At 53.9% G+C, this 22,821-nt stretch overlaps 7 protein-coding genes across 7 annotated transcripts; 4 read left to right on the top strand and 3 right to left on the bottom strand.

The window, feature by feature from the left end:
* The first annotated feature begins 1,684 nt into the window (after positions 1 to 1,684).
* On the top strand, positions 1,685 to 4,903 carry QBC33DRAFT_532593 (uncharacterized protein). The gene has a single exon (XM_060427388.1). It carries the CDS (start codon positions 1,987 to 1,989, stop codon positions 4,537 to 4,539), a length of 2,553 nt encoding a protein of 850 aa, XP_060285416.1. The 5' UTR covers positions 1,685 to 1,986; the 3' UTR covers positions 4,540 to 4,903.
* Positions 4,904 to 7,445: 2,542 nt separating this feature from the next.
* On the top strand, positions 7,446 to 10,092 carry QBC33DRAFT_346722 (ferric reductase like transmembrane component-domain-containing protein). Its single transcript, XM_060423799.1, has 2 exons — positions 7,446 to 8,526; positions 8,587 to 10,092. Exons 1-2 carry the CDS (start codon positions 7,798 to 7,800, stop codon positions 9,646 to 9,648), a joined length of 1,791 nt encoding a protein of 596 aa, XP_060285415.1. The 5' UTR covers positions 7,446 to 7,797; the 3' UTR covers positions 9,649 to 10,092.
* A 341-nt stretch (positions 10,093 to 10,433) lies between these two features.
* QBC33DRAFT_532589 (Yippee/Mis18) lies at positions 10,434 to 11,391 on the top strand. The gene is made up of 2 exons (XM_060427387.1): positions 10,434 to 11,004; positions 11,146 to 11,391. The coding sequence occupies exons 1-2, from the start codon at positions 10,906 to 10,908 to the stop codon at positions 11,377 to 11,379; spliced, it is 333 nt and encodes a 110-aa protein (XP_060285414.1). The 5' UTR covers positions 10,434 to 10,905; the 3' UTR covers positions 11,380 to 11,391.
* Positions 11,392 to 12,243: 852 nt separating this feature from the next.
* On the bottom strand, positions 12,244 to 13,959 carry QBC33DRAFT_346712 (uncharacterized protein). Its single transcript, XM_060423798.1, has 3 exons — positions 13,771 to 13,959; positions 12,675 to 13,672; positions 12,244 to 12,601 (listed from the first exon to the last, which is right to left on the bottom strand). Exons 1-3 carry the CDS (start codon positions 13,852 to 13,854, stop codon positions 12,334 to 12,336), a joined length of 1,350 nt encoding a protein of 449 aa, XP_060285413.1. The 5' UTR covers positions 13,855 to 13,959; the 3' UTR covers positions 12,244 to 12,333.
* A 436-nt stretch (positions 13,960 to 14,395) lies between these two features.
* On the top strand, positions 14,396 to 17,381 carry QBC33DRAFT_447610 (uncharacterized protein; the record flags this gene model as incomplete). The annotated part of the gene is made up of 19 exons (XM_060424435.1): positions 14,396 to 14,440; positions 14,558 to 14,581; positions 14,717 to 14,840; positions 14,893 to 14,947; positions 15,137 to 15,201; positions 15,255 to 15,379; positions 15,428 to 15,500; positions 15,564 to 15,592; positions 15,644 to 16,031; positions 16,090 to 16,121; positions 16,175 to 16,251; positions 16,300 to 16,462; positions 16,517 to 16,531; positions 16,589 to 16,600; positions 16,661 to 16,702; positions 16,756 to 16,929; positions 16,991 to 17,143; positions 17,227 to 17,285; positions 17,345 to 17,381. The coding sequence occupies 19 exons, from the start codon at positions 14,396 to 14,398 to the stop codon at positions 17,379 to 17,381; spliced, it is 1,692 nt and encodes a 563-aa protein (XP_060285412.1).
* A 2,302-nt stretch (positions 17,382 to 19,683) lies between these two features.
* Positions 19,684 to 21,096, bottom strand: QBC33DRAFT_576991 (uncharacterized protein; the record flags this gene model as incomplete). The annotated part of the gene is made up of 2 exons (XM_060430958.1): positions 19,684 to 20,808; positions 20,848 to 21,096. The coding sequence occupies 2 exons, from the start codon at positions 21,094 to 21,096 to the stop codon at positions 19,684 to 19,686; spliced, it is 1,374 nt and encodes a 457-aa protein (XP_060285411.1).
* A 925-nt stretch (positions 21,097 to 22,021) lies between these two features.
* Positions 22,022 to 22,677, bottom strand: QBC33DRAFT_513429 (uncharacterized protein; the record flags this gene model as incomplete). Its single annotated transcript, XM_060425978.1, has 3 exons — positions 22,022 to 22,196; positions 22,329 to 22,426; positions 22,456 to 22,677. The coding sequence occupies 3 exons, from the start codon at positions 22,675 to 22,677 to the stop codon at positions 22,022 to 22,024; spliced, it is 495 nt and encodes a 164-aa protein (XP_060285410.1).
* Between the last annotated feature and the right edge of the window lie 144 nt (positions 22,678 to 22,821).

Here is a 22,821-nt window from a genome sequence, read left to right as displayed (position 1 = left end):
CACCCGGCAAACGGGAGAAAATTTCCACACTAAGCCGAGAAATTGGCTAGCGCCCTTTTTGAGCGGCGCCGACCGAGGGTGTCTGGGCCGACCGCTGCCATTAGCCCCTTCCCCATTTCCGTGCAATACACTATCAACCTCAAAAGAGAGAGAGAGAGAGAGAGAGCTGGCATTTAAAGTAGAGTTTCTCAGACGTCTGCTGCGTACAGTTGCAGTGTTGGGATGACCTAGTGGTCTGATGCCCGAAACCACCATCTCGCGGCCCTCCTCTGAATATCCGGCTTCAATGACTAAGTGTTGGCCAGTCTAGAGCTCCTGGGCGTTCAGACTTTGGACAACCAGTCGAATCTCCTTCTCCAACATCTCCACCCTATGCTCCAAAGGTTGTAGCGCCCATTGCTTTCCAATTGGCTCTTAAACCCATTTGGGTGATTTGGTACTCAATTTCCGAGTTGATGGAGAGGTGGGGATGCTCATGCGGGCCGGTCGGGATTGTGATGATCATGGCCTTAGACCCGACTAGGTACAGTCTGAATCTGAACTTTCGTCGGTGAGCAGATCTCTCCTTGTCGATGCTGGCAAAGTCTTCCGTGGAGACAACTTGGACAGTGAGGGCGTCTCCAGTAGTAATTGCTGTCGCTATCTGTCGCTATTGTCGTTGCTCTTGCTGCCTAGGTACCTACCTAGTACTCTTGCTATTACTATCGATTGCTCTTGCTATTGCCGTCTATCGCTATTGCTGTTACTGTCTGCGGATCCGTATTGCTCTTGCTCTTGCTACCTATTGCTCTTGCTGCTACTGTCTATTGCTCTTGCTCTTGCTGTCTATCGCTATTGCCGTCGCTGACCATCGCTATTGCCGTTTTTGTTGCTATCACCATTGACAATCACCTCTCTCACAGCAACGCATATATCCGGGATAAAGCCAACCACCGCGCTCGGCGCGACCTCACATTCGAAACCAGAGAAATCGACAGATTTCTGAGCCGATACAGGTAGGCGCAACCCTTGTTGTAGCCCTGGTACCTGAAATCACAAACAATTCATCGTCAGCCATCCGGTACACCAAGCACCAAATTGGCGATAATGCATAGAGCGATCATTGCCAAGAAGTCAAGGATACCCTCAGGACCGCCCTCTTCCTCAACTTCGACAAGGACCTCCTCCGCAGCACGCTGGCTCGACATCCGGTGGGTCACCGCATCTTGGCCGAGGCGAGGACACTATAGAGAAGGTGATAAAGGAAGCGGAATAGTTGGACACTGTGGGCTACACCATTTTTGCATTAGGAGGGCTATCGAATCCTTCGCACGCAGTTACGTTGCGAGGCAAAGTTTTACTTCCTGTCATGTACAGGCCTTCAGGAAATAATTAACTGGGCTCCTATTGGCTCCTAACCTGGGAGTCCGCCCGCCCATCTCATTGGTTGTTAGACTTAAAATCCGGTCATCTTATTGGTTCAACCCGCTCTGACACTCAGCGACTAGCAGGAGGTGCACGGAGTATTTTAGCCACACACTGCTACAGTCAAATTTCAGATAATCTGATTGGTTGAAAATATTCTACCTAATCTAGCGGCAGTACTCAGATCCCTGGTAAAATTTACCCACCAAAGAAGTACCTTAGGTACCTATGTTGCGGAATGAGTGCCGAGACAACCCAGGCTCCATAAACAGACAGCAATCCCTTTGTTTACTTTCTACCAATGATCACAGGTTGGATATCGCAGAACATCATCAATTACGCACCTTTACACCCATTTGCTACGCTACTGAGTCTCATAGTTTATGCCCCGTCCCCTCCATTTTTGGTCTTTAATTGCATACAGCTTCGAATTAGGAGTTGGGGGAGGACAACAAGGCCCGGCCTAAGACTCGGAGTGTCATGGCATCATCAGCATAAGAGAAACTCGCTTCACCAATCCGCACTGGACTACAGGTTATTTTGATTATTTTGCAACTATCCGGTTATTTGGCATTGCTAGCAATGGAAAAATGGACCTCCAAGGTCTCCGGCCCGGCGAATGGCTTGTGCCAACAGTGGACGGCAACACGGTGCCACAGGCTGCTTCGGCCACTTTTGACGCATGTCGCTGCGCTGAGGAAAGAAGTTGACTGGCAGAGGTCGTTCTGCCCGGATCAAAACCTTGCGCAGTCTAGGGCTCAAGAAGCAGTGAGCGAGGCAAGTGGCAAGCGCTCCAGCTCAGATCGTGACTCTTTCCAGGCACGGAAAAAGGCTCGCTATACGTATTCTCTGAAGACATCGAAGGCGACGAGCCACCGTGGCTCGGCTCGGGATTGCCCGGGTGAGAAGGCCAAAGAATCAAAGGCCAGGCACGAGGAACCGTCCAGGGAAGGGATAGTATTACCCACGCCAGTGCTTAAACGAGCAAGAGGGCATCTCATGTCCTCGCCTGTCATCCACAGCTTTTGGCCCCAGGAAGACGCAATGGTCTCGAGAGTAGGGAAGTGTCACCACGTGCAAGAGTGCTGTGCGAATCGTTGCGTCTTCGAACTCGAGCTAGCCACCCTCCGAAAGACGACCGCCCCTTCCAGGTTCTTCTTGTACGAGTCCATCTTCCGGGCGCTGGATGCATTGCTCAGGGCCACAACGACGCAGAAGCCCGGGCGGGGCACCTCCAAGTCACTCGTGGCGATGTGCCTCCGCAAGGTCCCGGAGTACGTCGTGGGGCTTGAGTTATGGAGGCAGGTGGATGCCGAGGCCAACGGCACAAGGTCGACACTCGATGGCGCCGAGGTGTCTTTCGAGATCTACTCAGACCTGGAGTCACTCGGCGTCGGAAACTGTGGCTGGAAGCACCTTTCCGACGTAGCTCGTGCGCACGGGATCAAGGTCGTCAAAGACGCCATCTCCGAGGGGCTCATCGAGCTCGAGTTCTCGGTCATGCTCGCGCGGCTGTGCAATGAATCGCCATCATTCACCGACCGCGGGGAACTCATCGAGGCCATTGTCTCTCGGCAGTACGAGAAACCATCTGGACCGGACGATTGGTTCGCCAAATCTAGGGAGACAATGCCTCTCGAGATCTTCCTGCCGTCCTCACGGAAGGCGTGGGCGGGAGCGTTCCGAGCGAGGAATATGTCCAACCTGTTGAGCCATCAGCTGCTGCCGCGGGAATGGATCCTGACGCGAGACTTTGGCACGATATGGTCGTCGACGGTGAGGGACATTGCAGGGAAGAGCACAAGCCAGGACACCATTACTTTCATCATCACATCGATCCATGCACTTTGCAGCCACATGTTATCAAGAGGGCGCAAGAAGGCTTCTCCGGAAGAAGCCGTGGGAGCAGCCCAGCAAACATTGATAGGTGCGTTAACAGCACTAGTGACAACGGCCCTCTTAGGACAACAGACTTTGGTTCAGTACCCAACGATATCATCCAAAGACCGAATCAGGACTATCAACAGGAGAGTTGAGTACATCATTCGAGTCTGCTTAACTACGATCGGGTCGAGAAGTGGCGGAATCCGACCCAGCACATACCTTTTGCTTCTTGCCGCATTCTTTCTCGACTCTACACTAGAATCGACCGAGTCCGGTCAGCGACGTGGCAACAGATACCGGACAATGCTGCAAAACTGCTGGGACGACGGCCCCGGGAGCTGCCAATGGGGGCAGCGGTACGAGGCGACACTGGCTCTGATGTGCTCCATAGCGCAATGCTGCGGGCGGGGGACCACGGCGCCGGCGAGCGCCTACCTGACCAGGCTGTGCGACCGCCTGGGGACAGTCCGCGACGGCCAGCTCGGGAGCTTGCGCCGGGACGCGGCGTTCCTACTCGCGGACCAGACCGGCGACCTGCGCGACCTCGCCTTCGCCGAGGGTCTAGAGGCTGGCCGAGACGACCGGCCCCCGAGCAGGGACAGGGACAGGCCGCGGCAGACGCCGGGCCGGGGCACCGCGTTCGCGGGGTTCAGGTGGGACGAAGGTATCAGCGAGTGGGTCACCACCAGCCCCGCCGTCCTGGCAGCGTCGACGAGGTTGCGCAGGGCACCGCCCCCGTCGCCTGCAGATGACCCCGGGGCACGATCGCGAGGTCACGCCCGCAGGAGGAGAGAGGACTCGACTAGGCGGCGGGAGGGCGATACTCATCCCGCTTCAGGGGAGAGGGCGGAAACCCGGGCTCCTGGGATCGAAACGCGCATCGGCGGCACGAGCTGCCTCATGGAGGTGGGGGTGGTGGAGAAGGTTAGCGAGGAGATACCATCACGTCGTCGCAGTAGGCCACAGGCGAAACGGAAGAGCGCAGAGGAGAGCCCGCGGGCGGCGGGGGACGCCGCGGTACCGGACAGCAACGCAGACGAGCTCTGGGACGACGACGACCACCACCACCACGAGCAGGGGTACCAGCTGGGCGGCAAGGAGAACCGACCGGCCCACAGGGCTGTGGAGTGGCATGCCCCCACCAAGCGGAGGCGGAAACGGGGCTCGCTGCAGAGTCGCCAGCCGCTCAGGACGATAGCCAACGCGTATTTCGACTGCGACGGGTCGAGCGGCGACGAGCTTGGCCTGTGACGGGCTGTGGGTGTACGTAGTACGTGGGGCGTTTAGGGTTACGAGGGCATTGTCTGGACGTGGGGAGAGGAAGGGTTACAGCTGTTTGGAGTAGTTGTTGGGTTGCCAATAGTATTACCTCGATAACGGCTGGCGGCCTGGTTGCATAACCTCTACAGGAAACATGGGGCTTGGATGATCGCTGTGGAGTCATGGAATACGTGCGCATGTGTGGATTATTGTAGGTGTAGGAAAGAGGAGACGAGAATAGAACATGGAACTCGCTCAGAAGCAGCCAGGGTTCCTACAGATGCAGAGAGCTTCACTTCAAAGCCCGTGTTACATGATTTTCGAGAAAACTCTCCGAGACCTGCCCTGCCAATCCCCCGCCCGCTGCAACGAATACCACCCACACTCGATCTGATTGCACCCGAACTATACAAGTCAGGTTCGGCCGATCGTGACGCAGGTGAGGAGATGGCGGAGAGAAGGTGGAACAGGATGTCCGTGATCGCTTGGCGCTTGCGGTCTTTTTGGGGGAAATCCTCGGACGGAATTACCCGATGTTCAACCATGAGAAAGGGGGGGCAAGCTAGATATGTGTAGAGAGACCTGGGTCTGTAGAGGTTCTAGACCCAGAGGCGAATGCAAGAATTATTAGATGACTCTGGGGAAATTGGGAAGTCAGGTAATCCGTATATGCCGTAGATAGAATGGCGCCGGGTAAACGATAGAGCCAAGGCTTGGCTTTGTAGATTTGATGACCGTACGGATCCTACAACTACTACCTATACCAGTAATGCGAGAGTCTTACCCCTGGTATGGTGGCATTCATCATCCAAGAAACACCAAGATAACAGCCGCGGCGGATTTACACCAAGGGGGTTGCCCTCCAGCCCTTATTCCCGCCCGTTCCACCTCCCCAGGAAAACAACTTCTGGCGCGCGCAAATCCAGAAGCTTAGATGTGAATCGTACCGAGAACCTGTGAGTTCGGGCACCGGCACCGATCCTGGTGGAAAAGCCACAACGATGCAATTTCCCGGAGAGGGTGGGTTTCGCCCGAAGAGCTGCGTGTCTGAGAAGGCGTAGGGCTATATGGAGGCTCTGTTTCAGGATGGGATAAAGCAGGTTGGCAACGTGATCCTCGCAGATCCCGGGGCTATCGAATCTCGCAGAATCACAGCAGTGTCCCAGATAGGGTTCCATTGGGTCAATGAAGAAGCGAGTGCCTGTCTGTGATACCGTGATTCAGCCGTTCAGCACCCTCGCCGGACGTCCATAATCATATCTCGGTCACTTCATGTGTGAGTGCGGATTGGTAGCCACCGCTGGAGTGACCTGCGCCCGTGATAAGCAGCGCAGCGTCGTCAGAATGCCCCGTGGCTAGGTGGCTGGTCATTGGTATTGGCCAAAATTCCCGTCGTCATCAGTCACAAGTTCAAAACACCACCTCACTCCGTGAACTGGTATGGAAGAATGGATATGTGACAGAAGATGCCGGCTTGACAGGAAACGGGTGATTCTCCAACGAGCCCCAGGATTCAGTTGTTGTTGCAGAGTGCCAAGAGAAACATTGGGCGTATCCAAACCTCTTGGAGAACATTTTCCTGGTTCTAGCATAGTACATTTTCATCAGTCTCCGATCGGGTTTCTTGTCGATTTTGGCACAAGTTCGCGCTCGAGAAGGGCTGGGGTCCTGTTGATCGCTCCCTTTCGCCCTTGGATCCCCCTTTTAGGAAAGGCTGGGGAGGGTGGGGCAGAGATGATTGGCTTAGATGTGTCGGACTGGGAGCTCTGACCCCTGGTTGTGGCTTGTTTCATATCTGTAGGGACAGATTGATTGGAAATAGCCAGGGCTTCCACAGTGGCGACCGAGTCAAGAAAACCAATCTGCGGCCGCCCATTCGCTGATGCGGTTGGACAGAAGCATGGTTGGACTTGGTTGCATGCTTCCCGCACTCGGCCCAACGCAGGTACGTACCAGCAAGGGCACGCGATTCAGGGACCACGCCAACTAAAGCAAGGGGAGCCGATGAGAATGAGAAATCTTTTCAGGGAACAGGGAATGAATGAATCGTTCCAGCAAGTGATGACGGAGGCGGTGGAGACAACCATTGAATCGCGCCCGATTTTGAGTTTGGCCAGCCTCTACCTAAAGGTACCCGAAGGGTCAACTAGGTAGGAATCCGCAATAACTTTCTCCGAGGGTCCAAAGTATGCGTAGGTTTTGAGGCGAGTCAGGCTGTTATTCGCCTCTCTCCACGTACGGAGTAGGTTACTGTTCCAGACTCTAAGAACCCACAAGCCAGAGTTTGCAACGCTCCAGAGTCTAGACTTGCCTTAGGTAGTTTAGGTAGACAGAAGACACCGTATTGTAGGTCAAGCTCCGAGAGTGTGGGTATTTCGTATTGCTGCCCCACTGTTAAGCCCAGGGCGATCGAGGCAGGGGGTGACGGGCCACTCCCCATCTATCTGGCATCCTCCCAATATATGCAAGATTATGCCACCGCTCCAATAGCGAGCACACTTTCCGCCTTCATCACTTTTCTCGTCACCTCCCGATCACTTGTTAGTTGCTTGGAGTGTCCGACTTTCCCAAAGGATACTCTCTGCATCATACTTGGAACCGGTGTCCCTCTCTTTAAGACAGTTCCTTTTCTTCAGCTCATTCCGTCCGGGCTTGCTTAGGCAACCCAGTTATTACTCCCTTTTCACGACCGAACCCAGCCGTCTGCCATTCTGCGACCCGACTGGTCCTGGCGACACTGGCATTATATTCTTTCTACACGCCGCTGGCCGACCTGTTTCTCATAGAAACATCATCTCTCACTTGTTAGGCGAGTTTAGACACTGCCACGAAGAGGATACGATCATCGAGACCTCGCGATATCCGTGCCAAGCACCAAAATAAGGATCGCCCTTCGATACCAAGGCCTCGACCACCCGATACATAACAAGGTCATTCTCTTCGCATCACAACATCCTACCCTCGACCACCCCGTGCTGGACTCGAGATTTTCGAGGGGATCGGTGTTTGAAACCTTCTTTTTTCAACTGGGATTGGAATGATACAGCGCACTACCGCAACAAACTAACCCCATTACATCTCTTGAACTTTGGGAGCCGATATTCACAACCTCTCGTACTACCAGACACACAAGATCACTGACGGGTTATACCGTACGATTGGTTAACGGGGGAATCCACGGGACAGGACATAGGTGGAAATATTTCCGCCGTCGCTATAGTCACTGCGATACTCAGTGCAACAGCCGCCATGTCAGCTACTGGACCACCAGCGACTGGAGGAGGTGCTTCTGGCAAGCAAGGAGGGAAAGGGGAGGCCATTCCTGGAACTGGAGGCATCGACCCGAATCTGCAGAATCTGCTCCTCTCAAACTATCTCTTCTACACACTTGCTTGCATCTCCGCTGCCCTCATCATCTGGAGAGTCAGCAATGGCGTGTTGAAGTTTGTCCGCCATGTGGCAGGTCTGAACAACGAGACACAACGTTATTTTGCCGCGCCGTCGGCAAAGCTGTCATGGTTGAAGAAGAACATCCTCTACGCTCCACTCTTCAGCAAGCGCCACAACCGCGAGTTCCAACTCAGCTCTGCAGTCAATGTCGGAACACTCCCTACGAGGCTGCAATCCGTCTTTCTGATCGGCTACTTCGCCACCAACGTCGCCTTCTGTGTCATTGACATACCCTTTTCCGGCTCCCAGACCGAGGCTCTTGCCTTGCTTAGGAATCGGAGCGGCGTTCTCGCCGTTGTCAACATGATCCCTCTCTTCATTATGGCTGGCAGAAACAACCCACTGATCCAGCTGCTGGGTATCTCCTTCGACACCTTCAACCTCCTCCATCGGTGGTTCGGGCGTATTGTCATCCTGGAGTCTGTCACCCACACACTTGCCTTCCTTGCCAGCAATGCCTCCAAGAAGGGATGGGGTGCTGCTTTCACAACCGCCACCACAGTCCCATACATGCTGTATGGTTTTATTGTAAGTTCATGGCCCCCCTCCTCCACCTTCGGTCCACGCAGAGCACTAATTCTTTGGTAGGCGACTTGTGCTTTTATCGCCATCGGGATCCAGTCAATGAGTGTCTTGAGACATGCCTTCTATGAATCCTTCAAATTGGCTCACATTGCTCTTGCCATTCTTGGAGTGGTTGGTGTCTGGTACCACCTGGACCTGAAGAAGTTCCCTCAGATCAAGTACATGTATGCTGTGGTCATCCTCTGGGCACTGGACCGCCTTGCTCGCCTTCTGCGTGTGGGTTACTACCAGCTAGGCTCTGGCAGCACTAGGACACTGGTGGAGGCCCTTCCAGGCAAGGCTTGCCGGGTGACAGTGACAATGGCTCGCCCCTGGTCTCTCCGCCCTGGCCAGCATGCATACCTGTACATGCCGAGCATCAGCTACTGGCAATCACACCCCTTCTCTGTGGCCTGGACCCACGAGGCAGAGCAGCCAGACAGCGAGAAGCTGCCCATGGACCGACAGGATGTGCTTGCCATGAAGAAGACCAGCATGTCCTTCATCATCCGGGCTCGCACAGGCTTCACCGGCACACTGTACGAGAAGGCAGCAGCAAGCAAGGATGGAAGGATGGTTACCACATGTTTGGTCGAGGGGCCGTATGGGGGCCTGCACGGAATGGGCTCATACGGAACGGTGATGCTCTTTGCAGGAGGTGTGGGCATTACACAAGCAGTACCCCACATTCGCGATCTCGTTGTCGGATACAGCAACGGGACCGTGGCTGTGCGCAAGGTGGTCCTTGTTTGGATCATCCAGAGCCCTGAGCACCTCGAGTGGATCCGGCCCTGGATGACCGAGGTCCTGTCCATGGAGAGGCGCCGTGAGGTGCTGAGGATTATGCTCTTCGTCAGCCGGCCACGGTCAACGAAGGAGATCCACAGCCCTAGTGCCACGGTCCAGATGTTCCCCGGCCGGCCCAACATCGACACTCTCCTGGGCATAGAGATGGAGAACCAGGTTGGAGCCCTAGGGGTCTCAGTGTGTGGCCCTGGTGCCCTCAGTGATGAGGTCCGGAGAGCAGTCCGGAACAGGCAGTACCAGGGCGCCATCGACTTCGTTGAGGAGGCTTTCACTTGGTAAATTTGGCCAGGTGTGTCAGGCATAGCTCTGCGCTGCCTGACTTTGTTACGCGTGCATGCTTGCACATGTTGTGCATATTTGTGTGCTTATCATTGCCAAGGGTTTCCACATCATGGTTTGGATGCTACAACAACTGTCATTCCCCAACATGGATGGCCCTATGGGACCTTCTTGTATATGCTTGAACTTTTCATTATCTATCTTATCAGGACTGGGAGCGGGTAGGAAGACGGGATAACTCGTTGGTGTCTCAAAAGAAATAGGCGTTCATCTAACAGCCTACAGAACATACATATATCCTGTCTTTATGGATTAGAATATGCTTTTGGTGATTCACCGAGTCTCACATTCCGAGTGCATTGGAATATACATACATGTGACATGGTGATATTTGCTCTAAGCTCTCAACTACCAACTTTGAGTCTAGACAGTCTTTGCTAAGTTGACTTCTTAACGGCTCCTAGAACACCTATTGATTTGGAAATTTTACTGCCTTTAGAATATCTCATGGTTTAAGTGGCAACGAAGCAACACATATGCTCTCGACGATCTATCTAGGTGGCACAGTTTGTTGATTTATTAACCTCTCACCTCTCTAATCTGCATTTAATGCCGCATGACAATAAATCTTCAATGGTGAAGGTTTGTGCAGCACGGTAGGAGGTGTCACACCTGTCTTCCCCAGCAGCCCTGTGATCACTAGGTATCCGTATATCCGTACAGTACAGGGCCCCACCAACAGTCCACACGGCCTGGAATCAGAAGGTGTGCTGCATGCATGGCCCATCAGCTACCCCACCTCACCATCCCCCATCCCCCATCCCCTCACCCTCCTCCCAAGGATCCAACATCAATCTCCCAATGGGCAAACATCACGACGGCCGACCACTAGGACTAGTGCACCTACCTCTTGATCTAGGATAAAAGCCACTTCTAGGCCTTTTTTTCCCGCATATCCATCCTGCCAAGCATACACTGTCGAAACCCCTTTTATGGAAGATAGCCCTCACTAGTGCAAACCCCACGGCCTTGATCCTTAGGCATTTGGATATTGGACTGGAAAGGAACCATCTGAGACTTGCTTTCTGTCTCGGGCATCTCGAACTCGTCGATTACCCACTTCATCATTTTGCCTGTGGTCAAACGACCAAATAGATCCGAGTCTTGCGCTTACACGCTGTTACACCCTCTTACCGGATACACTCAACAATAACCAAACAGCGAAACAAACCAAGACCGACGAGAGCAGCCGCCAAGATGGGTCTAGCGTACAACACATATCTCAACAGCAATAAGATCTATGGCTGCAAGAACTGCAAAGCCCACCTAGCCAACCATGAGGACATCATCAGCCGAGTAAGCCCCCACCCGTTGACACTCCCCGGGCCTCGTCCGCAGCAGATAGATAGATCATGACTCCCGCGGCCCCCAACACCACGTGTCCTCTCTCCCCAGAAAAAGAAGAAGCAAACCAGCTAACCACCACCACCCCCGCAGAACTTCCGCGGCCAGCACGGCAAGGCATACCTCTTCAACGCGGTGGTCAACATCGACGCGGGCGAGCCGAGCGAGCGCAACATGACGACGGGGCGGCACATTGTGCGGGACATTGCGTGCCGGCAGTGCAAGGAGACGGTCGGGTGGAAGTACGACAAGGCGTACGAGTCGAGCGAGAAGTACAAGGAGGGCAAGTTCATCCTCGAGGCGGAGAGGCTTTGCAATGTCAGTTGAGGAGCTCACCGGGGGGGCGGGGGTTGGAAGAGGGGCATACGGGGGGGAAACCAAGGACCCAGAATGGTGTATGTTTCCCTCACTGATTCGACTAGATAGCATGGGTCTCCTTCGGAGGTGGCTTGGGTGCATACTGGGTGTACACGCGGGGGACGGACCATATTGCCAGGCCCGAGATTGACACTGCCGCATGGTTGGGGAAGGGGGATTCGCCTGGGAACTACGAATCACACCGGATGATCGGTCGGGAGGCTATGGATGGGCTGGGGGTTTTTGATTATATCGGAGCATCACTGCATACTACGGCTGGTGTATGGCGTGCCTTTTGTTATTATTGTTATTTTTCCTTTCCGGTCTGGCTGGGACTGGACTCCAATGCAAAGGCAGAAAGCGGGCAACGGGTGCTCCGGCCTAGATATCTACTTTGCTAGGCCCCGGCACAGATGCCTATTTCCTCTTCTCTAACTTGTCGAGTGGACCCGGAAGCGCTGCATTTGTTTTCAGGGAGGTTTTACCGCATGCAGGTTACCTAGCTACCTAGTCATTGCTATGATGGAATAAGGCCAATCTAGCACGTTCTCAGGCCGCCGTATGTTCGCCAAAGCACGCGGGTCGAAGTAGCAGATGATGACGTAGCGAGTTAAAATAAAATAAAAAGGAAAAGACGCTGCCGCATTCCACCAACTCCGAAATGATGCGCCGAGAGAGGAAGCAAGCAGAAATATCCAAAGCGGAAGAAGAACCGACGTTGACGAGAAGCGGCCCCCAAGCCATACAACCCAAAACCGATACCGACCGACCCCTCTGCCCCGTCCCCTGCCCAGACTCGACGCCGAGACCATGCCTATTCTCTACTCTCCTTATCCCCCTCTAGAGATATACACGGCTGCTATGTAAAACAAAAAGGAGAGGAAATGAAAAAGCAAAATGAAAAGCGAAGAAGTAGCCCGGGACCTAGTTGTGTTCAATGGGCTCCTCGGGTAGCAGCTCCTCGACCTCCTCGTCGGGCCTGAGCCAGGCGAACGGGGGTTGGACGATGCCATTGAACAGGAAGGTGAAGTAGACGAGCAGCGCGAAGCCGGCGACCTGCAGCCACTTGAACGTCTCCCAGCCCAGGCCGAGCGAGACCATCCAGATGAAGAGCGTCCGGCACGTGTCGATGGTCGACCGCGACGTCGCACTCACGCTCCGGGTCACCGACAGGCCGAAGAAGTTGAACCCACTGTGCGTGGGATACATTAGCCTAGTTTGTGCTTGGGGGAAAGGACGGGAGGATCTAGTGCAAGGTGACTCACCCAATGCTGACCATGATGAGGAGGCTGGAGACGGCGACGGCCCTGTTGTGGGTAATCTGCCTCCAGCCCTCGACTATGTCGAAGGGCCCGTAACGGCCGGCGTCGGTGCTGCCGACGGTGAGGTGCAGGACGATCATGCCCAGCACGGTGACGGTGAAGCCGAACAGGCCCTCCCAGCCGACGACCCTGATGGGCTCGATGGGCGACCTCTCGAGGATCCACTCCTCCAGCACGAACTGCGTAGCCGTGAAGACCTGCGCGCCGGCGATCATCAGCACCCCCGCTATGACCCTCAGTGCGTCGGAGGACTCGATGCCTTCTCCGCCGTCCACGACCACCGCCGACATGGCGGCCTCGACGACCTTCTTGTCGGGCCAGATGGCGCCCGCGAGGCCGACGACGGCGACGCCCAGGACGACGCCCGCGAGCGACAGCCACTGGAACAGGCGCAGGCGGCGGCCGAGGAAGACGACGCTGAAGAGGCCGACGAAGAGCACGAGGGCGCCCCGCGTCATCTGGTAGATGCTGGCCGCCACGAGGAGCAGGCCCGCGTTCATGAGCGTCGTGCCCAGGATGTCGCAGATGGCCGGTAGGGCCAGGAGGAGGACGCGGTAGCCCCGGAGGACCGAGGAGGCTTTGTCGTGGCGGCCATTATGGTGGTGTCGGTGATGGTCGTCATCGTCGCCGTTGTTGTGGTGGTGGTCGGTATTAGCCGCGGCTTGTGGGAAGGAGGAGGAGCCGTTCAACGCTGTTCGCGAGTGGATGCTGCTGGCGTCGTCCCGGTCGGCCGGCTCGGAGGTGCTGACGGCCTCGTAGCCGGAAGCGGCAGTGGAGGGCACCTTCTTGGAGATGTAGCGCCGCCATAGGGCCATGGCGGCGACGACTAGCCAACAGCCCGCCTCGCCGACGAACATCTGTGCCGTCTGGATTACGGGCTGCTCGAAGTGGGCCCACTTCTTGGGATCTGGGTCTGAGCAGTTCCGGACACATTGGTTGTCCTATTTTGTCACAAAAGATGGATGTCTGTCAGTCCGCTGCACTCGCTCCATGGGGGCGAGAGGGGTTTGACTAGGACGCAGGAAGCATCGGCTCTTACCTGGTATTTGGTGAGGAGCGTGTTGCAAACACCCGTTAGGAGCATCATGGCTACCAGGAACGGGATGGCGGCTCGAGAGGCCATGATGGGTGGTCGTTATTCAAAGGTCGGTGGATGGGAGGAGGGCGGGGAGGAAGGGATTGTCCGAGACTGGCAACAGTCTCAAGAGTTCGCGACAGCAGCCGAAGCACAAAATCCTTTTAGCAGTACATGTGTGATTCAATGTAAAAAGTAGGAGAGAATATGAAGAGAACGGAAGAGGATATAGAGTAATAGGAGACAGCAACAGCGTGTCTCAGCTGCCGTCTTTGTCAGAGCTGTGCCTATTCAGAGAATGGGAATTGGTGCACGTGCATGTCTCTGTTGCTCTACGTGTAGGAGGTCTGTGCGGCACAGGTGGCACCGGGCCGCCCGGGTTTCTGGCAGCTGCCTCCAATCAAGATCCGTGGGGTAGTGGGGTAAAAGATACAAGCAGAACCACCACTAATTAAGTTTTACTGTACATACACATTTTTCGCTGCAAAAAAGCCAGTACGCCGACATTCTTCCTACCTTTTTTTCTGCATAAGACCAACTTTGCGAACACCGCTAATCCTCTCGATACGCCGCCGAAACCACAATCACAATGTCTCCCAACGTCGAGGCCGAAGCGCCTCACAACAACTTCGACGTACGTACCATTAGTACCCTGTAGAGGGCTGGAATGGCGAGCCTCGAAACTCACTTGTCCTCGCTCTCAGCGACTTGTGATCGAGAAGAATGGATTGGCTGACATTTTTCTCTCTAGACCATACTCGTTCTCGACTTTGGCGTATGTAATTTCAGGAGTCCATTTTCCCTCTTTCGGCCTGTCTCAGGAGCCTCGGAGTCGATAACGGAGCTTCATTACTGCTTCCTAGCTCCTGAGACCTCTTTAAATGGCAAATTCTGACTCCCGTTGTTCAAGTCTCAAACGAGCCATCTTATCTTGCGTCGGCTTCGGGCTCTCGGCGTCTTCGCTGAGCTGCTTCCGTGTACCACCAAGATCTCTGATCTGGCATGGAAGCCCAAAGGAATTGTGTTCTCTGGAGGTATGAAGTCTCTTAAGGCATGGTTTGCGCCGAGGTCTGACTGAGCTACTAGGCCCTTCTTCTGTCTACGACGAGGGCGCGCCCCGTAAGGTTTCCGTCTCCCGAACGTCCTGTTACCTGTGCTCATATGTGTAGATGTTGACCCCGCTGTTTTTGAGCTTGATGTACCCATTCTGTGAGTGTTTTCTACCCATCCCTCAAGTGTCTCAACCTGGACTAACACGGAGGTATAGGGGTATTTGGTATGACTTGCTTCAACATTGACACACGGTATGACACTAATACTATTGACCCAGCTATGGTTGCCAAGAGATCGCATGGCGGATTGACTCAACGAATGTTGCCCGCGGAGAGGCACGAGGTTTGCAACCTTTGAAACACCATCTGGAATTATTTCTGACCCTTTCCTCGTAGAGTATGGCCACGCCGACGTCAACATCGCCAAGGTTAATAGTCATGTCGACCGGCTCTTCGCTGGTTTGGGGGATAGTATTCCTGCGTTCATGTCCCACTTCGACAAGCTAGTTAGCCTGCCTACGGTGAGTGAAATAAATTCGTATTTCTGGACAACTTACTGACTCCAACAGGGCTTTGTGGTCATTGCTGCTACCAAGAACTCAGAGTACGCCGGCATCGCCCATGAGGAGAAGCCCATCTTTGGTTTGTATTCCCCAATCTATCTTTGTGGCCCAGTAAGGAAAGGTGCTAACGCAAAGTGACTAGGCGTCCAGTTCCATCCTGAGCTCGAACACGTTCGTCACTCCACGCATTACACTAGAACTCCTTCTGACTTTCGGATCTAGACACCCCGCGGCAGCGAGCTCCTCCGAAACTTCAGCGTTGATATCTGCGGAGCTCAACCAAATTGGAAAATGGGCGATTTCGTCCAGCTCGAGATCGCTCGCATCCGGGATCTCGTTGGTGACCGAGCACTCGTCCTTGGGGCTTGTAGCGGTGGTGTGGATAGCACTGTAGGAGCGGCCCTAATGCGTGAAGCCATCGGGGACCGCTTTAAAGCCATCCTCATCGACAATGGATGTATGCGTCTCAACGAGTGCGAGGAGGTCAAGGAGACGCTTGGAAAACACCTTGGCATTAATCTCACAGTTGTCGAGGCTGGCGAGCTGTTCTTGAGTCGTCTTGCGGGTGTTTCTGATCCCGAAAAGAAGCGGAAGATTATTGGGTCGACTTGTGCGTACTTCAAGCTGTCTTGGATGGGTTAGTGACCGTGGTACTGACTACATCGAAGTCATCGATCTGTTCGAGAAAGAGGCTATCAGGGTACGCTCAACCTTCTCTGACAGTCTATGTGGCTTGCTAACAGGAGTCGCAAGATCGAGAAAGAAGCAGAGAACACCCCCAACTCCGGGAAGGTGGAATGGTTTTTGCAGGGGACACTGTACCCTGACGTGTAAGTCGTTTTGAGCTAATTGCCGAGTCCAAGCTAATAGCATTTCAGTATCGAGTCTTTGAGCTTCCGAGGCCCTTCGGCCACTATCAAGAGTAAGCGAGTCAACGAAGTCCCGGGAGTAGAAGACTGCCCCACGAAGTCGTGCAAAAGAAGAAGCGGACAAAAGCTGACATTAGAGACAGCTCACCACAACGTAGGCGGTTTGCCTGAGGTAAGCAATATCAACGTCCCCAACACGAAAGTATCTTAACTAACTAGCATATAGCGGATGATGAACGGCGTAAGTCGAACCAACCTGGCGGGGTTTGATTTACACTGACTAACATGGCTCGTTTAGCAAGGCTTGCGTGTAAGTACACTTTCCATCTTTTTCATCACGCAGAGAAGGCTGACGTGATTTCTATTGCAGCTCATAGAGCCGCTTAGGCTTTTATTCAAAGATGAAGTGAGGGTAAGTTAAACTTGAGAGGTGAATATTATCTTCAATTATACTAAATATAATAGGCAATTGGTAAGCAGCTCGGCATACACGAGTCGCTAGTAAATCGCCATCCCTTTCCCGGGCCTGGCATTGCCATTCGCATCCTCGGCGACGTTACCAAGGAGCGAGTAGATATCGCCCGCAAGGCCGACCACATCTTCATCACCATGATCAAGGAGGCTGGCCTTTACGACCAGGTGAGTCGCGTCACACAGGCGAAGACGGGTGCAAGCTTGCAAGCTAATCCTTCTCTCCTAGATATCTCAAGCCTTTGCTGGTCTCGATACTAGCCGTACTGTTGGTGTTTTTGGTGATAAGCGAGTTTGGGGTTACATCGTGATTCTCCGCGCTGTTCGTACCAAAGATTTCATGAGCGCGGAGGTGTTTAGCTTCGACAACTCCTTCCTCATGGTGAGTCACATCTCGGTTATACTTCGGGCAGCCCAATACATTCTTTCCTATACAAGCTATACTAACTAACCTGTCTATCCCAGAATGTTGCGCGCACCATTTGCAATGAGGTAGAGGGTGTGTCCCGTGTTGTCTATGATTTGTAAGTAAAAGTCTTCGCCTCCATTGGTCTCGAGCCCCAAGCTGACATGGTGTTTCTAGTACCTCAAAGCCCCCCGGCACTATTGAGCTGGAATAGGCGGCATGATGGAGGGAAGGCAGACAGAAGATGGATCACTTGCCGGCGTGAGCTGGGGAGGAAGATAGGAATTGAATTCTATGGCGTTTGGAGACTCCTCTGGAAAAGCACATAGAGTGGGAAGGGCCAGGGGGGGTAGAAATCATTGCATCATGATGCTAGCGGTCTTTCGAGGGGAGACACAGAGTTCAAATCACGACATTTGATAGAATCAAAGTGTTCTTCATTGTCTGTTTGAGAGCGGCCCGTCGGCAGATGCGGTGATTTCGGTCGCAGTTCCTGGCGGTGGTGCAGTGGTGATGGCGATAGCGATGATGAAAGTTGCCAGCCCTGCCCGCGGGCTGCTCTATTCTTAAGTTAACGACAAGTGACAGGTGGATTTTGTCGTCTGCCATAACCCCTCGAAGTCCACCTCAACTTACTACTTTGCAGCAAGGCTTCCGCGTGAGTATACTCTTCATCTACATGGCAATGAGATTTGACACGTTTTCCCCCCAATAGCCTTGAGAGCAGTCAGACTGATATTTCTTACGACAAAGCCCGCCATAGGCTCTCCCTCCCCTAGACCAGATATTTCCTTAAAACATCCTCGACGACTTTACAAAGGAGCAATCAGACAACGTCTGTAAGGCAGACGATACTTATATCACCATATTCAAGGAAGCTAGTATTGATGATAAGGTCAGTGACTCTGACTCTGTATGAGAGAACGATTGTGCACAAGCTAACTTTGGGGAAGATGAAGTCTATGCCGGTCTAGGCGCTGTTGGCGCCTAGTTGTTGTTATTTGAAAATTCTATCTCTCGCATGCCACAACGCCTGAATCTTTCCTCTAATCATCAAGTACTGTTATAATAAAGGTATATCAATACTCCAGGAAACCCCTTCCAGAACCATCTGTGTTTCTGGCTGCTGGTTCTTCGTCGGCGACTTCAACTACTCAATGTCTGTTGTGCCCAGGCTTCATCTACCTATGCAAGCGTCCTCATCAAGCTCAAACATCCTTCTTATCCTTTAACCACGGTCTGTCATGATCTTGAGTGCATTTGTCGCACTTGCCCCTTCCTCCTCGCAAGCGAGTGCAAGGCACGTCGAGATCCTGGCAATGACCACACTTGGCTTTGCAACGATTCTCGTGCCATTGGAGTCGGCGTTCCAAGAAAACCGTGCCGCAATGCCTGCATGATTTCTCCCCCATTTCGAGTACATCGGCGTGAGACGAGCCTATACATTCAAATCCCTTGCTGGTACAATTTTCAGACGTCAACTGAGTTGCTGTCTGGTGTCATATGAGGCGATAAGTCTCATCACCTCCCTTGCTCTCTTGACAAACAAAGTGTAAAGTAGATGGTACGCCTGTTCCTGGTGTATGACTCTCCAGGGCAGAACAGCAAATAAGATGACCAAATTTCTTCCTCGCCTCGGATGCGCAGCCGGGTTCCTTGTCGTTTCGAGATTGGAGAATCCGTGCTCGCGAGCGAAAGTTTGGAGAACTTCAACAAGTTCGTCACTGCTGCGAACTGATCCTTGCTCTAGGGGGGTTTTGGGATGTATACATGGCTAGAGCTCGCCATGTTTGGTTGTACGGGTGAAGGTGTAGCTTGGTGAGGCATTAGGACGTCTCGTCGCCTCGGTACAATTACTCGTCGAGGATAGCAGAAGGGTCGAGAATAAAGCGCGGAGGCTGAGGATGGGCGAATAACCCGGGTCTCGCGCTGTATTACAGTAGGGGATTCCGTAAGATCGTGGAGGGGGTAGAAAGTTAGAAGGGTGGACGCTGACGTGGGATGTTACGCGGAGCGTCATCGAGGCGCAGGAGCGCGAGGGCGGCGAGCGGTGGGAGGAGGGTGTGGGCGAGTTCCCGGAGAACCCGCAGGATAGATATCATCGTCAAGGGTGGCCTGCCGCACTGGATCAAGCACCAGATCTCAAAGACGGAGGTTTAGATAACTTGTATAAGTGGTCAAAGGGTCTCAGTTGCAAGAAGTAAGCTGCAAAACAGGCAAGAAATGGTTCCCAATATTCCATGTGTGCAACCCCGTCAGCGTTGGCGATGACTGATACGAAGCCGACAATTGCCAAGGATAGTCTCCAAGTTCTCCTCGAGATATTCTGCCCTACGTAGAAACCGTTGCGACTCTGTGCTTGTAGGGATCGATTTTAGGAATATTGTAAATTTCAAGGAAGACCTTATTCAGTATTAAGATACAGGGCCGCCTACTCGGGATATCATAAGAGATTATTTGTAACTATTGCTTAGGTATCTAACATCACCTTTTTCCTACCTCCAGTCGGCCAAGCTCTATTGCGGCGACCGCCTAGATCCAGCCTTCTCTATATTCGACTCCGGATCCGTGACCTTTTCCTTTGGTTTCTTGTCCTTGATATTATTGTAATGCGGAATACCCAATTCCCTGTCCCGAGCCAACCTCTCCAGGTCTCGGCCTGTCAGCGGCACGCCCTCGATGCTCTTGACCTTCTTGCCTTCGACAAACATCATTATCCCCCCCATGGCTGCGACGATGCAGGCCAGAGCCACAAAGAGACCAGTCGACCAACTGGGACGCTTGTATCGGTTCATACCCCACATGAACCCTGAGAGGACGGCTTGCAGGAATGTGTTGCAAACCATGGACCAAACAACAAAATCCATCCTCCACGTCGGCGTCGCCGGCGCTCGGACACCCGTCAATGGCGCCTCGGGTATCCTGCTCTCCGGATAAGGCACGCTACTCCGGGGCGCATCGAGCGGGGGGTTCTGTGGTCCAGCCTGCAGGGGCAGACCCTGCGACCCGGGGAGGCGGAACCAGCCGCGGTGGAAGCCGGCCAGGCGCCGGAGCCCTTCCTCCTTCTTCAGGATGCGGAACTGGAGGAGGTAGTACCAGTCGCGGAACCTCCAGGGGGCGAGGCCGAAGCCGGTGACGCAGAAGAGCGCGTTGATGATCTGCGAGTCCCACTCGATCCACTTGCGTCGCGGCGAGTTGATGTCGTTGCACGTCGGGTAGCACATGGCCGGCGAGGCGTTGCAGAGAAGGAGGAACAGCATCCCGCCCCAAGCGACGACGTTGAGGCCGTAGACGACGACGCAGAACCCGAGAGGCGTCGTGAAGTACTCCCAGGACGCCCGCAGCCCGTGCGCCGTAGACTCTTTCCAGTTGTATTTGGGCGGGAAGTGGTACCCGTTGTCGAAAGGTGCGGTTGGGGTTTTGGCCTTGCTCGCGTCCGTCGACACTGAGATGGTCACGTCGTCGGAAGACGTTGCCGGTCCCTTCCTCGGCGACGACCCAGCTCCTTCTTGCCGGATCGTCTCGTGGTCGGCTGCTTTGCTGGTGTTCCTCTCGCTAGATGTTTGCAACCCATTTTCCGTCACGGCTCCGTGAGGGATAAGAGGTGACGAGGGGCTCGAATTCGAGGGTGCGGGCGCGTTCTCGGGTAGGGATGATATATTATTTCTTCTCTCGCCAACAAGCTTCGTCGCATCTCTTGACGAGACCAACGACGAGGCAAACTCGCCGGTCGCGGCCATGAAACCCCCCGGCGGATGCGATTCTTCAAACCGGTTCGACATCCTCCGAACCATACGGCTGACCGAGGAAGCTGCCGAGTCGCCTCGCGCTCGACCGTCGTGTGTAAGCGGCGTGGTCGGTGTCGATGATGGCTCGTTACGGCTAGGATCTATCGCGGAGGGCTCGCCATGGTTATCCGAGGGAGCCATGATTTGATCGCAGATTGTTGGAGGAAGTCAGCCGAGATTGCTTCGGCTGTCTATCGGTGAATGGTTCGAGATTGGGAAAAGGAGAACGGAAGGATAGCTAGGAACAGTATGGGTGGGCAGTCATGACAATATGATGCCAAAGAGAGAGGATGAATTCAAATGATTACAATCACGAAAACGAGGAAAACGAGGGGGGTTAAGGGACCAAGAATATGTTCTGGACCCTGTCGAAGAGAACGCAAATCAAGAACCGGACCACGCCTTCAAGGTGGCTGACGAGGCAGGGTTGGTTTGAGTGAGGATCGACCAGGCCTTCCAATTGGGTGCAGGATTTGGGTTGCACGAATAAAAGTCCCTAATCCTTGGCTCTGCTGGCACGTGGACGCAGTACACACGGCTTGAGACTTCAGCGCTGGTGATGTCATGATACAGGCTCGGGAGTCACTGCAAGCAAGCTAGTGGAACAGCCTGAATCTCTGATTCGGAGAGCCCGACGATAGGAGCCCTTATGAAAAAGTTAATATTCGGGGGCATTACCTTCCAGGTTAGTTTCCATCGCATCTTCGTATGCTTCGTACCTATTTGTGGAGCAATCTTTTGTTGGCATTGCGGTTCCTGGCCAGTTCCTGGCAGGGGCATTTGGCAGCTGGCCTGGACCGGTCCATTCCTGGCAAGTACTGTACATTTTGGGTAGGGTTTAGTATGTGGGAAAATAGGTACAAGTACATACGTACTTCTCGGAAGTTCACTGCACTGCAAGCCGTGGAATATTCTGTAACTTCTTTTCATGGGTTTGTGAACGGGGCAGCATAACGGGGCACACGCTCCCAATACTCTATATCCGGATCCCAATCCGGATCCTCATCCTCATCCTCCTCACCCGACTCCCCGGTTTTTTCCCATGCTTCAATCATCTTGTCCTTGATCAACACTGCGTGAGGTCGATGATGAAGGGCGTCTGTAAGTGTTTGTCTACCACCACGTTGCATGGTCCACAATCCTTCATGACAACGCCGCGCCTGTTGATGTCATGCGCAGCATCGGCGGCGGATTGCACTATAGCTAACCACTTCTTCAGGTCTAGGGGGGCCAGCGGTGAGCTGGTTAGGTCCCATAGGTATATTATATCTAGGGATGAGTTCCATAAGAATGCCCTTCACCTCCAAGTAACGCGCCGCCTGTGATTGCAGTAGGTCCAGAGGTACGTCGGAGCTCCGCAGCACGAGACGCACATGAGCGTACGAAAGTACATCCGCGGCATTGACCTGCCCTGGCAGTCTCTCAGCCGGGCGTATGCCTCGATCTCATAGCCGAAGAACTCATTGCACTCCTGCTACAGGGCCGCCCCGCACTTCGCACTGCCTTCTGGGGTGCCGTCATGGAGGTGCCAAGCTTCCGGGGAGACGAGTGTGGTCTTCTTTTCCGCCTCTGGCTCGCGAAGGAAACGGCCCATCTTTCCTCGCCGTACGAATGACTGGAATACTGCTTCGTCTGCCGCTGTGTGAGGCGCGTGCTCGCCCCGGATGTTCCGAAGATCTGGGTCGAACCGACGGTCATAGAGCTTGAGGACTGCGCGGACATGGGGGCCTGACTTGGTGTTGATGGACGTCCATCACGGGAAACATGGTGGTTTCGAATGTTTTAGAGATGACTGCCGTAAGTGACTGGGAGAAGGACAGATTGCAGCAACTCCCGATGACTTGCAGCTGAAGGGACTGCCCTGGC

The sequence above is a fragment of the Phialemonium atrogriseum genome (assembly GCF_030411735.1).
Source record: "Phialemonium atrogriseum strain 8032-3 unplaced genomic scaffold QBC33scaffold_7, whole genome shotgun sequence".
NCBI lineage: Eukaryota > Fungi > Ascomycota > Sordariomycetes > Cephalothecales > Cephalothecaceae > Phialemonium > Phialemonium atrogriseum.
This window is presented reverse-complemented; position numbering and strand designations above follow the sequence as displayed.

What these genes read in the sequence shown, in the direction of transcription:
- QBC33DRAFT_532593 (XM_060427388.1), top strand. Translation starts at nt 1,987, where the DNA reads ATGGAAAAATGGACCTCCAAGGTCTCCGGCCCGGCGAATGGCTTGTGC.
- QBC33DRAFT_346722 (XM_060423799.1), top strand. Translation starts at nt 7,798, where the DNA reads ATGTCAGCTACTGGACCACCAGCGACTGGAGGAGGTGCTTCTGGCAAG. An exon ending in ACATGCTGTATGGTTTTATT is followed by an intron (nt 8,527 to 8,586) that starts GTAAGTTCATGG and finishes ATTCTTTGGTAG; the next exon opens with GCGACTTGTGCTTTTATCGC.
- QBC33DRAFT_532589 (XM_060427387.1), top strand. Translation starts at nt 10,906, where the DNA reads ATGGGTCTAGCGTACAACACATATCTCAACAGCAATAAGATCTATGGC. An exon ending in ATGAGGACATCATCAGCCGA is followed by an intron (nt 11,005 to 11,145) that starts GTAAGCCCCCAC and finishes CCACCCCCGCAG; the next exon opens with AACTTCCGCGGCCAGCACGG.
- QBC33DRAFT_346712 (XM_060423798.1), bottom strand. Translation starts at nt 13,854, where the DNA reads ATGGCCTCTCGAGCCGCCATCCCGTTCCTGGTAGCCATGATGCTCCTA. An exon ending in CGCTCCTCACCAAATACCAG is followed by an intron (nt 13,673 to 13,770) that starts GTAAGAGCCGAT and finishes GTGACAAAATAG; the next exon opens with GACAACCAATGTGTCCGGAA. An exon ending in CTCATCATGGTCAGCATTGG is followed by an intron (nt 12,602 to 12,674) that starts GTGAGTCACCTT and finishes TCCCACGCACAG; the next exon opens with TGGGTTCAACTTCTTCGGCC.